At 43.1% G+C, this 15473-nt stretch overlaps 1 protein-coding gene across 4 annotated transcripts in view; it reads left to right on the top strand.

Annotated features, from left to right (window-relative positions):
* The window catches only part of NEBL (nebulette), a 1132595-nt gene that overhangs the window by 1031277 nt on the left and 85845 nt on the right, over positions 1–15473 (top strand). For 2 of the 4 annotated variants that reach the window (XM_069648590.1, XM_069648591.1), the window contains exons 21-23: positions 2161–2253; positions 7399–7503; positions 8495–8666. In XM_069648590.1, the coding sequence (XP_069504691.1) occupies positions 2161–2253; positions 7399–7503; positions 8495–8666 (370 nt within the window). The remainder of the gene's footprint in view (positions 1–2160; positions 2254–7398; positions 7504–8494; positions 8667–15473) is intronic. The other 2 variants (XM_069648592.1, XM_069648593.1) reach the window with 1 other exon arrangement.

Genomic DNA, 15473 nt, shown 5'->3' with positions numbered 1-15473 from the left:
ACAATTCTGGACATTAAGAAGCCAGCACGTGCTATGAAGGAGGTTGCTTACACTCTTTGGCAGCCAATCTGCAGCACCCTACATTCACACAGATGTTTCTAAAGCACACAGAAAGAAAAATGCACTTCTTGCATGACTTTACAATGGTGCTGTCTAATTGTTGGCCAGCTCTTAATTTGTGTGCTGGTTCACATCCTCCCAGCACTTCTTCATCTCTTTGAGTGTTGGGTAAGCAGCATCTAGGGCATTCATATTGGATGTACGCTCCAACCAGAAGTAAATACTCATTGCAATGGTTGAACCTGCTCCATACAGTTGAAAGTGGGTTTCCTCATGATCTGCCATTTAGTCTATTATAAGGTCCACCACTGCTCTTGTGAAATTCTTGACCACCCCCTACCCCTCAGCTGTTCATGCTGTTTTTCCTTGTATGCCATTTGATAGTCTGGATATGCCTTACAAGTTGATTAAATCACAGACATCTCTAAAAAGTCCCACTACCAACTGCACCTTCTCAAAGGTATTCTACCTTTTCTCATGTTCCCCCAGAGGCTCACCGACTCCAGAGCCGCGGTCCTCTCTAGGCTGGTCTACTGCAACAGTCACTTTCTTAATCTGTCCTCTTCTACCCTCCGAACTCTTCAACTCATCCAAAACAGAACCACCATACTTATCCTTGGCCTCAGGCCCAGGGACCGCAACTCTCCGCCACTGAAATTCCTTCACTGCTCCCTGTGGATGCAAGGATTAAGTTCAAGACCCTTTGTATAGTCCACAAGGTTTTCTGGGGCCTGCACCCACTCTATCTGCAACACTCTCTTCCTAAACACTCACTTTCCCGAGCCCTCCATTTGTCTTTCTCCAACTCTCTGCGGGTGAGCCGCTTCTCCAAGCAGAGACTTGAGGGGAGGTCTTCATCCACTGCAGGTGCCCCCTTCTAGCACAGCCTTCCTGCCTCTCTCCATCTGGAGCCGGACCTCCTTAAGTTCCAGAAACTCATCAAGACCTTCCTCTTCGTCTCCTCCTTCTCTGTCCCCCTCCCCTGCTAACCACCTCTTTCTGCTCTCTCGCTCTCTCTCTCTCCTCTACTTCTGCTTAGTTTCGCCGACTGGCTGCCTGGCGCACCTTCAGAGCCTCAAATGTCCCAAGCTTCCTTGCAAGTCTCCTGTACTGCCGCAGCACTACAGCACTTTGGTTACGACCCGTGAGAGTGGTAGCTCTCTGCACTTATAACATGTTCTGACGGGACTGGGCACATTTGGTCCCTATTGCATCTCCTCCCATGCACTTCCTGTGTCTGTTCACCTGCATAATCTGAATGTACCATGCCTAGTACGATCATTTTTCTTGTGTTCCCTATGTCGTCCCCTCCCATGCATGGTTGCACTTTGAAACACGTGTGTATAAGTGCATAATAAATAAGCAATCAATCAATCAATCAAATGTTTATATGAGGATCATTTTTCCTTTGTGTTTGTTTGTTACAGTAATTCTTCCCATTTATGTGGCATCTGATGTTTTTGATGCACGTAACAGTATTTGCATCTGAATCCTGAACATCTGATAGATGTGCAACAAATATTCACTTTACATCAGATGCACCATGTAATGCCCAGCTATTTGCACATGTATCACCCTCATTTTTGCACTATCTTGCACAAACCTTATTTTCTTCCATTATTTTGGTGAATATATGTGTCACAATGAGATGAAAGTTCACACATGCACATTTTTGTTGAGTCGCAACTTTACTTAGATGCACATTATTGTAAGCATTTGCCACCATGAACCTATGGTTTATGATGTATTCCTCTTAGAAAATGAACTCACTTTGGAATATTCTAGTTCATCAGTACAAATAAGACTGCATTGTATGCAATGCAGTCAATTTGAATTCATGTAACAGTGCTTTTTAAGTTATGTCATTTAAATCACTAAACTAAGACTTTACGAGTCATCACAACTACTTCTTAAAGTGTGTCATAATATGATTATTGAAATGTTGCAAAAATATCAAAACATATGCAATATTTTTGCATGCTATGCTTACTATTTTCTTCACCATTTTCAAATGAACGTGAATGTTCTGCATATAGTATGGAAGTACAAGAACACCTCTAGTTAATGTTCAATTGTCCTCATATATCTTCTAACTATTAGATTCACTACAAAGAACAACTTGGAAAAGTTACTGCTGTAGGCATGACGCCTGAGATGGAAAGAGTGAAAAAGAATCAAGAACAAATCAGCTCGGCAAGTTAATTAAATACTTATTGTATAGCACTATGGTATGATTTTAAGTGAAATGTTGCATACAATTAAAACATTCTGACAAATCATTTGCTTATTTCAAAGATGATCTAACTATTTGTGGTTTGATTGTTTTCCCTGCTTAGGTATCTAAACACTGCTGTTCTCCATTTCCTTCATACAAGTCACCCAAAAAGTCCACCTTCAAATAACATTTCTATTCTTGCATTACCTTCTTGACAGATTAATACTGCATCACACAACCAGAGAGCTTGACATAATGTCAAGGACACTCTGCGCTCTCCTCCAGTATTGCTTTGCATTCTTTGCAAGGCTCCATTTATGTGCATTGCTGAATAGCACAGGCATTTCTTGTATGGTTTTAGTTTCACAAAAACTGATGTCACCCCTGAGGAAGCCAACATCCTTCCATACTCCATTAGGTCTCTTGTGCATCAGATGATGATGGAGCCAGATGTAAGCATGCAAACATTGTTACCTCCTCCTCAGTCCTTGCCTCAACTTCCACACATGTCTCTGCGTCCTTCCCTTACAGTATATCACACGCAATTCCTAATTTACTTTTCATTCCACCTATCCTGCGTGTGCCTTTGAAGAAGCCCTCCACTTGCCATGTTCAGTCCTTCACCATGTGATACAGTTCTCCATCTGTGGCCCAGCTGTCCTCAGCAACCTTTGAATCAGACAAACGGGTCTGTTTGGTTTGTAAAAGACATCTCCTCTGCTCCAAGGATCACAGAAAATACCCTGTCATGTGTCATAGTAGGTCAGATACATTTTAGAAATGACCTAATAAACGCTATACTGGCTTCAACAACATCCTGTATGGTGGTGTGAACAGCTGTCCACGTCTTTCACCCAGCACACCTTCAAGGACTTCCCCACAGGATCCCAGGAGATGCCTTTCCTGTCCTGTCCTTCCCAACTTTTTTCACAGCATAACCAAATTTGCTGACCAACACATACCATTAAAACAACATCAGGTCAGAACAAAACCACTCACCACCAGGAGCTCATAGACATCAAGAGTGCTATGTGTTGGAGAGAAACTCTGACCCCAAAGCAACTCTTGCACTGACCGTGGTCAAATAACTGGATAGCATCTGCTTCCCCTGCATACAACTGATAATTATAAACCTATACACATTCAAAGCATCTAGCATTGCTGCAATGCTCTACCAGAACCACCAGTGCCCTATCTGTGGAAACATGTACATCTATTAAGATGCGTTTTAACCTGAACATGTGAAGTGCAAATCGACAAGAATAACACCACTAATCAAGACCTCCCATGATCACATCAAAGACTGTAAACATATTGCCAATTTTTAGTCACATCTCGATCACTAGACACTCGATCACTATACACACCAAGTTCCTGTTATCCCTCCATCCTTCCATATATAAGTATGTATCATTCCCTACTGCATCTTAAAGTTAATGCATGACTTAGCCATCCTGCCCCTACATATCATCAAGCTGTCTCCCTCACAAGCGACCTTCCTTTTACTTCTCAAAGCAGGTTTACTATGTGTAATTCACTTAAAATTACTCTGGAACTGGACAATCTCACACAAGTCTGAGGGAAGATCACTATAAACATTATATCCTTACAGCTAGATGAATAAGGATTAGCAGTTAATGAACGTTTGTATCTTGCTTCAAGTGGGTTAACTAAATCCCACCTTCTGACATTGAGTGTAAGCCTGTCTTAAAGGGATGGTCTAGTAAAAAATGTTATTTAAAAAATAGGCAACATAAAGAAAAAAATACTAGCATTCTCTGTTTTAAAACTTCCTATGTAAAATTCACAAAAGCAAGCACATGGGCGCATCCATTTTGTGAAATGGAGGCCCTCCTGTGCTGGATTTTGCTTTTGCGGCACTAATTAAGGAAAAGCCAGCCAGCTGTAGTAAACAAAGGCTACCGCTGGGTGGCTTTCCCTTCATTAGTGCTGTAGGCGGAGGACCGGGACCAGAGCAGGAAAGCTGCAGCTGAATCTCGGTAAGTGCTATTTATTTATTTTTTTAAAAAAAAGCACTAGCTGCCTTTTTTTTCTAAGTTTTCCGGGCTGGAGGAGCCCGGAAAACTTAGAAATAAAACCGCAGCTTTAAAAACGTATTTATGTTTGCGGTCGCTTTTGAAGCGACCGCAAACATAAATACAACGTTATTGTGTTGGAAAACGCTGCGGTTTTTCTTTCCAAGTTTCTCAGGCTCCTCCGGCTCGGAGGAGCCTGAGAAACTTTGAAAGAAAAACCGCAGCGTTTTCCAACACAACCGCGTGTGTTTCTGCCTGCTGTGGCTATCACTTTGGGTCTCCGGTGCTCAGCACCGGAGACCCAAAGTGAAAGCCACAGCAGGCAGAAACACACGCGGTTATGTTTACATGCCGCGTAGTCTTTCTACCTACAGCTGATTTCCCATTTGGGGCTCTCGGGCTCCCCCTGGGGAGCCCGAGAGACCCAAATGGGAAATGCTAAATGCTGCGTTGTCTGCCTAAATCTGCTTTCCCATTTGGGGCTCTCGAGCTCCCCGTGGGGAGCCCGAGAGCCCCAAATGGGAAAGCAGATTCAGGCAGAAACAACGCGGTTGTTTTCCGCAATGCCGCGTTGTTTCTGCCTGAATCTGCTTTCCCATTTGGGGCTCTCGGGCTCCCTGTTGTGTTGGAAAACGCTGCGGTTTTTCTTTCAGAGTTTCTCAGGCTCCTCCGAGCCGGAGGAGCCCTAGAAACTTGGAAAGAAAAAACGCAGCGTTTTCCAACACAATAACAGTGTATTTATGTTTGCGGTCGCTTCAAAAGCAACCGCAAACATAAATACAACGTTTTTGAAGCTGCGGTTTTATTTCTAAGTTTTCCGGGCTCCTCCAGCCCGGAAAACTTAGGGAAAAAAAACGCAGCTAGTGCTTATTTTTAAAAATTAAATAAATAGCACTTACCGAGATTCAGCTGCAGCTTTCCTGCTCTGGTCTCCGGTCCCCGTCCTCCGCCTACAGCACTAATGAAGGGAAAGCCACCCAGCGGTAGCCTTTGTTTACTACAGCTGGCTGGCTTTTCCTTCATTATGCCGCAAAAGCAAAAGCCAGCACAGGAGGGCCTCCATTTCACAAAATGGATGCGGCCATGTGCTTGCTTTTGCGAATTTTGAGCTTGAATAGCTCAAAGTTTTACATAGGAAGTTTTAAAACGGAGAATGCTAGTATTTTTTTTTATGTTGCCTATCTATTTTTTAAATACATTTTTTACTAGACCATCCCTTTAAGTTCCTATGAATAAAAAAACTATCTATAATGATACACAGTTCCACCAGAATGATTAGCCCAGATATGTTTTTTTCCAAACATCTCTATCCATCAGCAGAAAGCACATATCAAATCTAAATCATGTGTTAATGCATATCATGAGAATATAATAATTTACATGGATAACAAAGCCTAACCTTAAAATTGCAACAACATAAAAAAAATACACAGTTGCATGTATTTAAATCGAAACATTATATAAAGAATGAACATATATCAAAACATTTATAACGAAAATTTAACGATTTTTAATTTTTGGGTGGGGGTCCGCTCCAAACCTCAGTTTCCAACCCCTAAAAACCTACCTCAACCGTTTCTCCACAATATTTAACTCTTTAACCCACCCCTAAGTGCATTGTTCATTACATGTTTCATTATAACATATTAGATATTATTTAAGATTTTTGATATTAAGACTGCATACTAAACTACAAGTATCAACTTAATCACAGTCATGTACTTTAAAACAACACAATCTTAATTCCATGTCCGAATTAGTCATTTGGCAGTCTTTTGACAACCGGCAAGGTCAAATTATTATTATAGTTAACTAGAACACATACTTAATGTCAAGTCTAAACAAAACACATGTTAATCATAACAAATCCATCAGCTTGAAAAGACTGAAACAGGACAAACTATTATCTCACAATGAGATATGTGTTTTGTATCAACTAACTCAAATCACACCATTTTTTTATTTTTGTTTCCTTTGTTTTCTCTCTTCCTGTCACTCTATTTTCGTTGTGTTGATTATTTAATTTGATGTTTGCAATATGTTTTGTGCTATCAATTTGTATGACACATTTTAAATAAGATTCAGTATTCACAGTTTAAATAAGAAAAGAGATGGTATATGTTTTCTAAATTGTAAATAAACCTAGTCCCTGAGGAAGCTCATTATGTGAGTAAAACACGTGTTGGGCACTTCACCAAATTCTACTACTCAATCAATCCATATGTATTGAATACAGTATGCATGTATGTACCTGGCAATGCTCTTTTAAGCAATTGTTAGTTACTTCAATTAACACAGTTCTAATAAGTGTGTTTCATTTAATCATGTCTTTGAAGTTAGATCAACCAAACAAATATCAACTTTAGTGTGGTCGTTCCAAAATGCATTGCTTTTTAATGTATTTTTTGGTTCATGAACATTAGGAGAAATGGGTTTCTATTGGCAGCAACAAGCAACATATACGCTACTAGGAAGTCATACCAGTGCCATCTCAAATACTTGGTTGTATCCCTTGTTCTAAGAAATGCTTGTAAACAATAAGTCACTTGTATAATGTGAATTTTCTGTTAATTTCTTGAAACATAATTCACTTTTAATCCTGTGGAAGTGTGTGTTTGTACAGTAGCTCTATGTCAGACATTATATTGTGGTATTTTTCTGGTTGTATATACATTTTTACTACCAATGATAAATATAATGGCATAGGTGTTACTGCTCTTGTTATCTTAATCTCCTATTGTAAATACTATTGATGGTATGTACCGGTGGTGGTACTTGTTCAGTAATTTAATTCACCTGGCAGTAATACTACTGGCACCACCACGGTAACATCCTGTCAAAATTGCAATGGCAGTGACTTGACAATTTATAGCATTGGGGATTTTTTCCATAGTCAGCAGCCTGGCCTGCTCTCCCTATTGTATTACCCTCCTTATCTTTGCAATAATCAGGCAGCCTTTACATTTAACTGTGTTTGCCCAACTATATATATATTTAATTAATCCGTTTTGGAATATTAATACACACATGATGGATTTCCAGATTTTTCTTTGGTTAAAATTGGTCTTCAAATCCTCAAATTTTCAGGTCAAGTACAGCAGTGACTTGAAACACATGAAAGGTAGACCCAGTGTTCTCATAGACACACCTGAGATGAGGCATGTCAGAGAAACACAAAACAACATTTCCATGGTAAGCTGTAAAAATCTACACCGAAGAAGTATAAAGGCAATGTCAATGAACATTAACAAGTTTAGTTAATCACTGCATGCAACAGGGTAGCATATTACTCACATGCCAACATAAGGAGAACATGGTCCTTCTGGTTGTCCAGTTTATACACCCACTGGAATGTATTCGATAACTATCTTAATACTAATAAACTGTTCACTTTAACTCATGAGTGTTTTTGTTTTGATTTGGAATGCGTGTGTAACCTGAACCTGACACAGCATGAATGTGTGATTTACCTATTTGTTCTTGAGTGCACAGTATGTGACTTGCATTATTGGAAGTTGAATCGTATAACAATGTCTTCAAACATGGTTTAAAGTGGTCATGCTATGTGCATTATTATGAAGTACATCTGTGATACAGGTATATGTATTGTGATTCATTCTATGTATAGAAACCTGCTTACCTTTACTATTTAAATAAGAGAAAAATATGGCGTGTTGTTTTACTTTCATTTCAAGTTGCTAAGTATATTAGTTATATCCAAAACTAGTTAACTTCTGTGACATCAGAGCAGTGTACAATACACTTCAGTGTTCTTTTTTTGTGAAGTTAAAGCACCGTGATCCCTAGCTGCTAGAAATAGAGAAAAACAATGTTTGTCAGTGCTTTGACAAATCTCCCTTTTGTGTGTACTGACCGCGGTCAAACACAACTCCTGTTTTTTACACCATCAAAAGGCACATTTGGTTATTTTATTTAAATTTTTAAAACTAACTTTAAAGTGCAGCAGGCATAATATGCGTATATATTAATGTATTTCCCATTAGGAAAAACTCTTGTGAGGTTTTATGGCCTTTTTTTATGCTCACAAAGAGTGTCATAGGCACAGCCCGGTGGGCTCGATCTATGAAATAGTCTACTGCTTAAACTGTTTGTATGGGCGTGTATCTGAGAGTCGTTTTAGCTGGTACTATGAACAACACAGAGGCTCCCTTCTCTTTTCTAGGTGAAATATCACGAAGACTTTGAGAAGACTAAGGGTAGAGGTTTTACGCCAGTCGTGGATGACCCTGTGACAGAACGGGTAAGAAGGAACACACAAATAGTCAGCGATGCTGCATACAAAGGAGTGCATCCTCATGTGGTTGAAATGGACAGAAAGCCTGGAATTATTGTTGGTGAGTTGGCTCGTACCTCCGCGATGCAAAAATATTTCATCATGCACGTATTCGAGGCCTTGATGCCCTGATAATATTTTTGAATGGGTGTGCATACCCATAGTTTATAACAAATGCCTATGAGTGTCCTAGTTGTCACATACACTTTAAAAATGATATTTAGAGAGAATTAGAACCTACAGAAGAGGAGCAAGGCAATCTGCTAATTAGGAACAAATGTGTTATCTGGTAAAAGTCCACATTCATGCCAGCTGTATGTGCCCCTCCAATTTCTGGGGCATCCACACAGAGCCCCATGCGCTTCTTCCCTGCGACCATGTCCCTCTTCCACCCAATATGCACTTCCCTTGCCTTGTCCGCTCTTACCATCATCTCTCCCTCTGTCCCCTATCCCACTCTGCTGGTCCCCTATCCCACTCTGCTGCTGGTGTCCAAAACATGTCATGGATAAGGGAGGAGTTCCCTTCATCATTTTCATGACAGAAATTATTGTGTAGGTGGACAAGCACTGGTATTTGCACCGCATTGTTTTTTTCTTTTCCCACGAACACCTGTAGGACCCGAAATGTTGTGGAGATCTCATAATAGCAGGATTCGTGGAACTTACTGGATAGGAACAGTACACCTCATTGAAGACCCTCGCTGTGCTCAGGCCCATTCACTGTGGCAAGTGGCATTAAGACACAGTACACCTCCCCAATGTCGTCATTGTGGTCTACGAAGAAACTTAATTTATCTTTATACATATATTTCTAGTGCCAGTGACCCACAGGAAGGATTACAAAATGTGCCTTTGTTTGATGATGTCTGGCTGACTACTATTTTAAAGTTAAGTTCATGCATTGGTTTCTTTTTAAACAATTGTAACTTTTAACGGAATAAACAGAGCCTGTTTCTGTTTTTCAGACAGTGAACTCTCTAAAGGAGAATGATTTGCCTCCCAAACAACTACAGGGCTTCTTTTCTAAAACGTTGTACTGGTGCACGTGCAATTAGCAAACATTTCCCCAGTAGAAAAACAGTATTGTTTCAATGCATTTGTTTCACCAGGGTAACGTTTGCCCTTCTCGAATGCACTGCTCCACTCCTCCTCCATTACATTGCTGTGCAGCTATGTGCAATGGAGGACTGGCACTGGGCAATGAGGGAATTTGGCCAGCTGCAGCTCAATGAGCTGTGGCTGCTGCAGGACTACCTCCAGTCCAGCAGCGTAGGTGTGCACTGGTACAATGCCATACCATCACTGCCCTGCTCATGCTGACACAAAGGGTCTGCAAGGGGAATGAGGGGATCTCCACTATGGCTGAATCCCTCTCACATACCCTGCAAGTCACCTTAGAGCACTTGGGGGCCCAATGGTCTGACTCTCCATCGTCCATCACTACCCCTGGGAGCTCACAGCAGGGCAGCCCAAGGTGCCGCTCCCAGTGGATTTCCTCGATACCTGGTCCAGCCAAGAGCCCTGTGACAAAAGAAGCAGCCAAAATGACTCTTGGTGTGACACTTCGGTTCACTTACTAACTATGTGGTGTTTGGGGTGTGTGGGTAGGGAGTGTGTGGGGATGGGGTTGTGTAGGGAGCGGAGCGGCATGTGTGGGGACAGGAGGTGTTGGGAGGGAGGTCTGTGAGGACATTGGTGTTGTATTTTTAATTTATTTTTCAATACATACTAATTTTCACTTGAATCAATGAGTGGACATTCCTTGGTAAGTGCAGAGTGAAAGGGCTACTCAGATAAAGTTATCTATGAGTTCTTGATGGGCCGTGTGCCCATCCCTGTCCTCCATGCGCACGTGCATGGGCCTGGCTGGTGCTGCTTCATCATCATCATTATCCTCTAGCAGAAGAATATCCAGATCTGGGGACAGGGGTACAATACAGCAGACCGAGCAACATGACAGACTTACCTGATAACTGTTTCCCTGACTGCAGATCATTATCTGACCACTGGATGAACAACCTGAACACTCTGTTGACGTCCCAGAGCGTTGAATACTTTGAATGGGGTTTGCTAATCTTCACTCTAGTCTAACAGGTGCTCCATCTACTAAATCATGACTGGCTTAAATGGCTGATCTGTATACCCCCACTGTTCTAAATGCCTTACCTTTTCCAGTAATGAAACTAAGAAATTAAGAAACTGCACTACAGGGACAGAAATGGGATGAAAGCTATGTTGTTTGCACCATGTCTCCCAACTCTGCCATGCAGAACTAAAGCTCTGGATTGTTGATGGGGCCCAAGAGACCTTGATGAGTTCTGCAGCCCCCTGCAACGTTGCTGGCATGTTCCATATGCACCTTAAACTCTGCATGCCAATAACGCGAGACTCTGAGACTCCACTAGCGAATGTATGGCACCTATCAGGTCCATCAGACGATCCCTCTAGAATGGGATCATCTGCAGGAAATCCGAGTAAAGGTCCATCAGAACTGGAAACCATGATTGCAATTTCCAGCCGGGTGTCACTATTACTACTCCCACTTTCTCTCTGCATCCCATCATAAACATCCTTGCCAGCATTGCAAAGGGTGGGAATGCATAGTGAACAGTCACCTCCGAACTTTGAAGGAATGCTTCTGTTCCCTGAGCTCCTGGGTCTAGCCTCCTGTGAGGAATTCTACCATCCGAACGGGGAGAGTGCACTCGCCTGGGCTTTTTTTTTTTTTTTAATAATGAAAATGATGAATGATGGGAGACCAACCTTTGAGAAATGTGTGAGGCCATTCTGCGCACATTTCATCTGCTTCCCGCACAAGACGCATAGTCACATGTACAACAGGAAGACACAGCCTGCAGGCGCAGTCTTCCCTTGTCATATTCAGCTGGAATGTGACAGCCTTGGGTACATTAAAGCATCTCCAGAAGGGGGAAGGCATACCTTCCTCCAGCCATGAGCAGCCTAATTTAAATATCAAAGGCTCCATGAATCTGCATTCCTTATGTATTCCAGCTGGTGGCAGTGCATACTAACGAGATAATAGAAGCAAGCCTAGAGGAGAGGGTTAGTTGCTGGAGGAGACAACAGGAAGGCAGGAATAATACCCCTTTGGTATGAAATGTGTCAACTTGAAGCTAGTACCCACCTCTCTGTATGAAAGTCAATTAATGGCCGTCTGGGTTCAGCAGTTACCGCAGGTGTCCCTGCAGAGCATACTCCTTTCAGAGGGACGAAGGATTTGATTTGGGAGAGACAGGAAGTCTGCTTCCAGCACATACTTCAAGGGAAGCCTGTGCTTTAATCAAGAGTCACAGAGGGCTCAGTTAACCAGAGAGGCACTTTGATCTACAACAGACAGGGAGGCGGGTGGGACTTAGGTAAATATTGTCAACCCTTTGGCTGTCCTGTTGCAGAGCACTCTGGTCCTGACCTCATTGCATAACAGAAGATTGTTGGTGGGAACCCAGGACTGGTTCATTAGGGTGGGCTTAGCCTGCACCAATCACTGGGGCCCATTTGGCTTTAAAAGGGGGCTGAACCCCTCACTTAGAAGATCATCTGAAAACTTCAAAAGGAGTAAGAAGAAGGACTCATTTGGACTGAAGCTGAAGGTACAGTCTACCTTACCTCTTCTGCCAGTGAAGGAAGGCCAGAAGTTCCAAGAGGGAAGCATGATCTTTCCCCTAAACATCTCACAGGGATCAGAGGGAGATACCGGACTCAGAGGACCCATCCAGCAGCTTCAGAATCAGTACCCAGCCAGCACACAGTGCTCCCTGCGAAGTTCTGCCGCAAAGCTTCCTAGTTGGGAAGTGCCAGAGAGTCTCTAGACAAAGGACTAGGCCGTTGCCTGCAATCCCTCTCCTGAGCTTTGGGCCGTCCCCCTTGAAACGACATGAGCCCTGCGAAGAAGCTAGGAGGAGTTGCACACAAGTATCATCCAGTGTCCATCTTTTAAGGACATTTTCAGGATAGTTGATGCCGTCGAACCAGATCTGGCTGCACCGCTGACTGTTGTCATGCTGCAGTCGCAAGAGCTGTCTGAGCAGCCTCGATCAGTATTCCAGATCTGCCAAACAGCAGAGCGACAATGATTCTTGGCCCTGAGCCTCTTTGCCGGACAGCCTTGCTGACGTCCGTCCAGCCTTGCTTGCTGAACTGCCTGCTGCCTGGTACCTGCAGCTGCCTCCCACCGCTAACTCTGTCTTATGGGCTTCGAGGCACCCTGGAACAGCCTCACCGCTGTTGAGCGCCAAGTTCTTCTTCAGCACCAGGTACATTGTGGATTTGACCCTCTGGTCCTTCTCTGAAGGCCCCTTGGTGCTGGAGCCGAATAACCTTGAACAGTAAGACTGATTACTTTACCAACTACCCTCCTGTCAGTATCCAGAGTGCATCCCTTTTCTTCATGAAACTGTCTGTCCTCTGTGTTTGTTTAAAGGGTAGGTTGTATTTGTAGTGTGCTAGAACTGTCTGTTGTAGTGATAATAAAGTAAATATTTGTATACAACCTTGACCGGACAGCCCCTTTTATGATCCGGTAATAATTGTATTTTCACTATGTTGCAACTAACCAACGATCTACGACCTTGCAGAGATAAGCCTGCCGTTCCATCCATGTTACCAGAATTTGGACATAGAGGTCTTATGATTCCCTTGTATTCCAATCTGTTCGGATCCCTTCTGGTGTACTAGAGGTGTGGGGTTGATTGATGCTTTAGAAACCAATATTCTTCCCTGGACCACTGGTGCCCCGGAAAGGTAGTTTGCCGAACCGCCAGCTGAATTACTTTGTTAATTGTCCGTTCAGCCTGGATGAAAAGAGATCTTTGTCTAGCAGGCCCCATATTAGTTGTAGTTTAGAGAAAATCACTCTGTTCAGCATTTAATTGCTGGAATCTTGTAAGTAACGGGAATGCCAGTACACCACCAAGTTCTGCTCACCCGATAAGTACTCTGCTATGATTGAGATTGCGTTATCTATACAGAGGGCCCAGAAGTGTTTCACTAATTCCAACAACATTCTGGATCACTTTCCACCCAGTTTGTTGATGTGACATACTACTGGTATATTGTCCATCCTGAGGAGTATGCAGAATTGAGGTTTCTTCACTGCGAATGAACTAATAGTTCAAACTGTTGATATAAAACTGTAATTCCTCTTGTGACCATGTGCCTCCTGTCTGCAGTTGGCTGCGTCTGGCACCCAAGCCTGACCTGCTTGCACCTGGTCTGGAAAGTCTCTGAATATACCTGGGGATTCCATGCTTGGATGTTGTGCAACCTTCACTCTAGTTTTGTCCTGCTCTCTTCATCTAACAGCATCAGTTGGTTATATTGCACTCCTCCATGTAGATGTTTTATCTTTAGCCCCTGTGGGCTCTATAATGTAGCGGTCCATGAAAGATTGCTTGGAAGGAAGATGCTAGCAGCCCCACTACTCTGGCTAGACTCTGATTTGATATAACCCTCTTCTTGAGATCTGCTCTCAGTTCCTTACTTATCACTCTCATCTTCTGAGCTGGTAGTTCTAGCATAGCCTTTTTGGTGTCTATAGTAAACCCTAGAAACTCTGCCCGCTTGCTGGGGTTAAGAGACGACTCCTCTCTGTTTATTAGGAACCCGAGGGAGGAGAATAATGCACTTGACTTGTTGAACTTCTCTTGTAGCTGTAAACTGTCTTGTGCCATAAACAGCATGTCATCCAGTTATATTATCATTCTTATCCCTTGCTTTCTCATTGAGGCTGCTACTGGTCTCATGATCTTGATAAACGACCAGGGCACTGATGAGAGTCCGAACGCCAGGCTCGTAAACTGACAGGATGGCACTCTCCAAATTCATTTTAAATATGGACGGTGGTCTCACACTACTTGTATGGTAAGATATGCGTCTTTTAGATCAGACCTGGCCAACCAATCACCTTTCCTGAGTAGGTGAATTCCCCCCATCTTGAAATAGCTGCACAATAGCTAATTGTTCAGTCTTCTGAGGTTGATGACAGGCTAACAACGGTGCCGGTGCTCCAGTGAGAACTTTGTGAGTGGGTGCCATCCCACCCCAGCAGGTCTGACCCTGGCAGGCGGGACGGCACCCGCCCGCAGCGTTGCAGGGTGCCGGTCCGGTAACGACGGTGCATGTAGGCTTACCGGCACTGTTGTTTCCAGACTGGCACACCTGTAATGAGGCCCAATATGTGGGTCTCCCCTCTCTATGGCAACTTTCTCCCTTAACAGATTTAATTATGTGCATAAGAGATGCATTTCCTCCCATGAAATATGTAGGACTGGTGGCCTCTGTATCTGTTGCAGCGTGCCTATGAATTCTAACTGGAACACTGCTACAGAATGAAGTACCCAGGCATTGCCTGATAGCTTACACCAGTTTACTAGGAACTGTGATGTTCTGCTGCCAAGTGGCGGATATTGCTCTGACAGTGGTCTTACCCTCTCTGCAAGGTCCATTATCTTTGCTATAGGCCCAGCCAAGTATAATACCGTATCATGGCCGCCCATGCCCCCCTTCCATGCTCTATCCATGCATTACATACATCCTTGGATGCTTTTCACATGAACGTGATAATTTCTGGGTCCAGTTCAGGAGTCTCTGCCATTTTACCTGGATGCTCGGGTCTCAGGCATTCTGCTCTTATTCGGAATTGTGTCTTCTTCTCCAAGGGTTTTCACATCTTTTGGGACATGTGTCGCATCACCTGGGGGATGGCAGCCATTCAGTAGATTTAGGATGTCGTATACTGTCTGGTGCAAACATGGCTGACGTGTCTTCAGTGTCTCCTTGCGGATCGTGCACTGTGCTAGTATCTATTATTGGGGTGCCATTGTTATCGCCCTCATGAGCGTCATCTT

The sequence above is a fragment of the Ambystoma mexicanum genome, chromosome 2q, assembly GCF_040938575.1.
Source record: "Ambystoma mexicanum isolate Mex_15411 chromosome 2q, UKY_AmexF1_1, whole genome shotgun sequence".
Lineage (NCBI taxonomy): Eukaryota > Metazoa > Chordata > Amphibia > Caudata > Ambystomatidae > Ambystoma > Ambystoma mexicanum.
The sequence above is the reverse complement of the archived record's forward strand: the minus strand, read 5'-3'. Positions and strand labels throughout refer to the sequence as shown.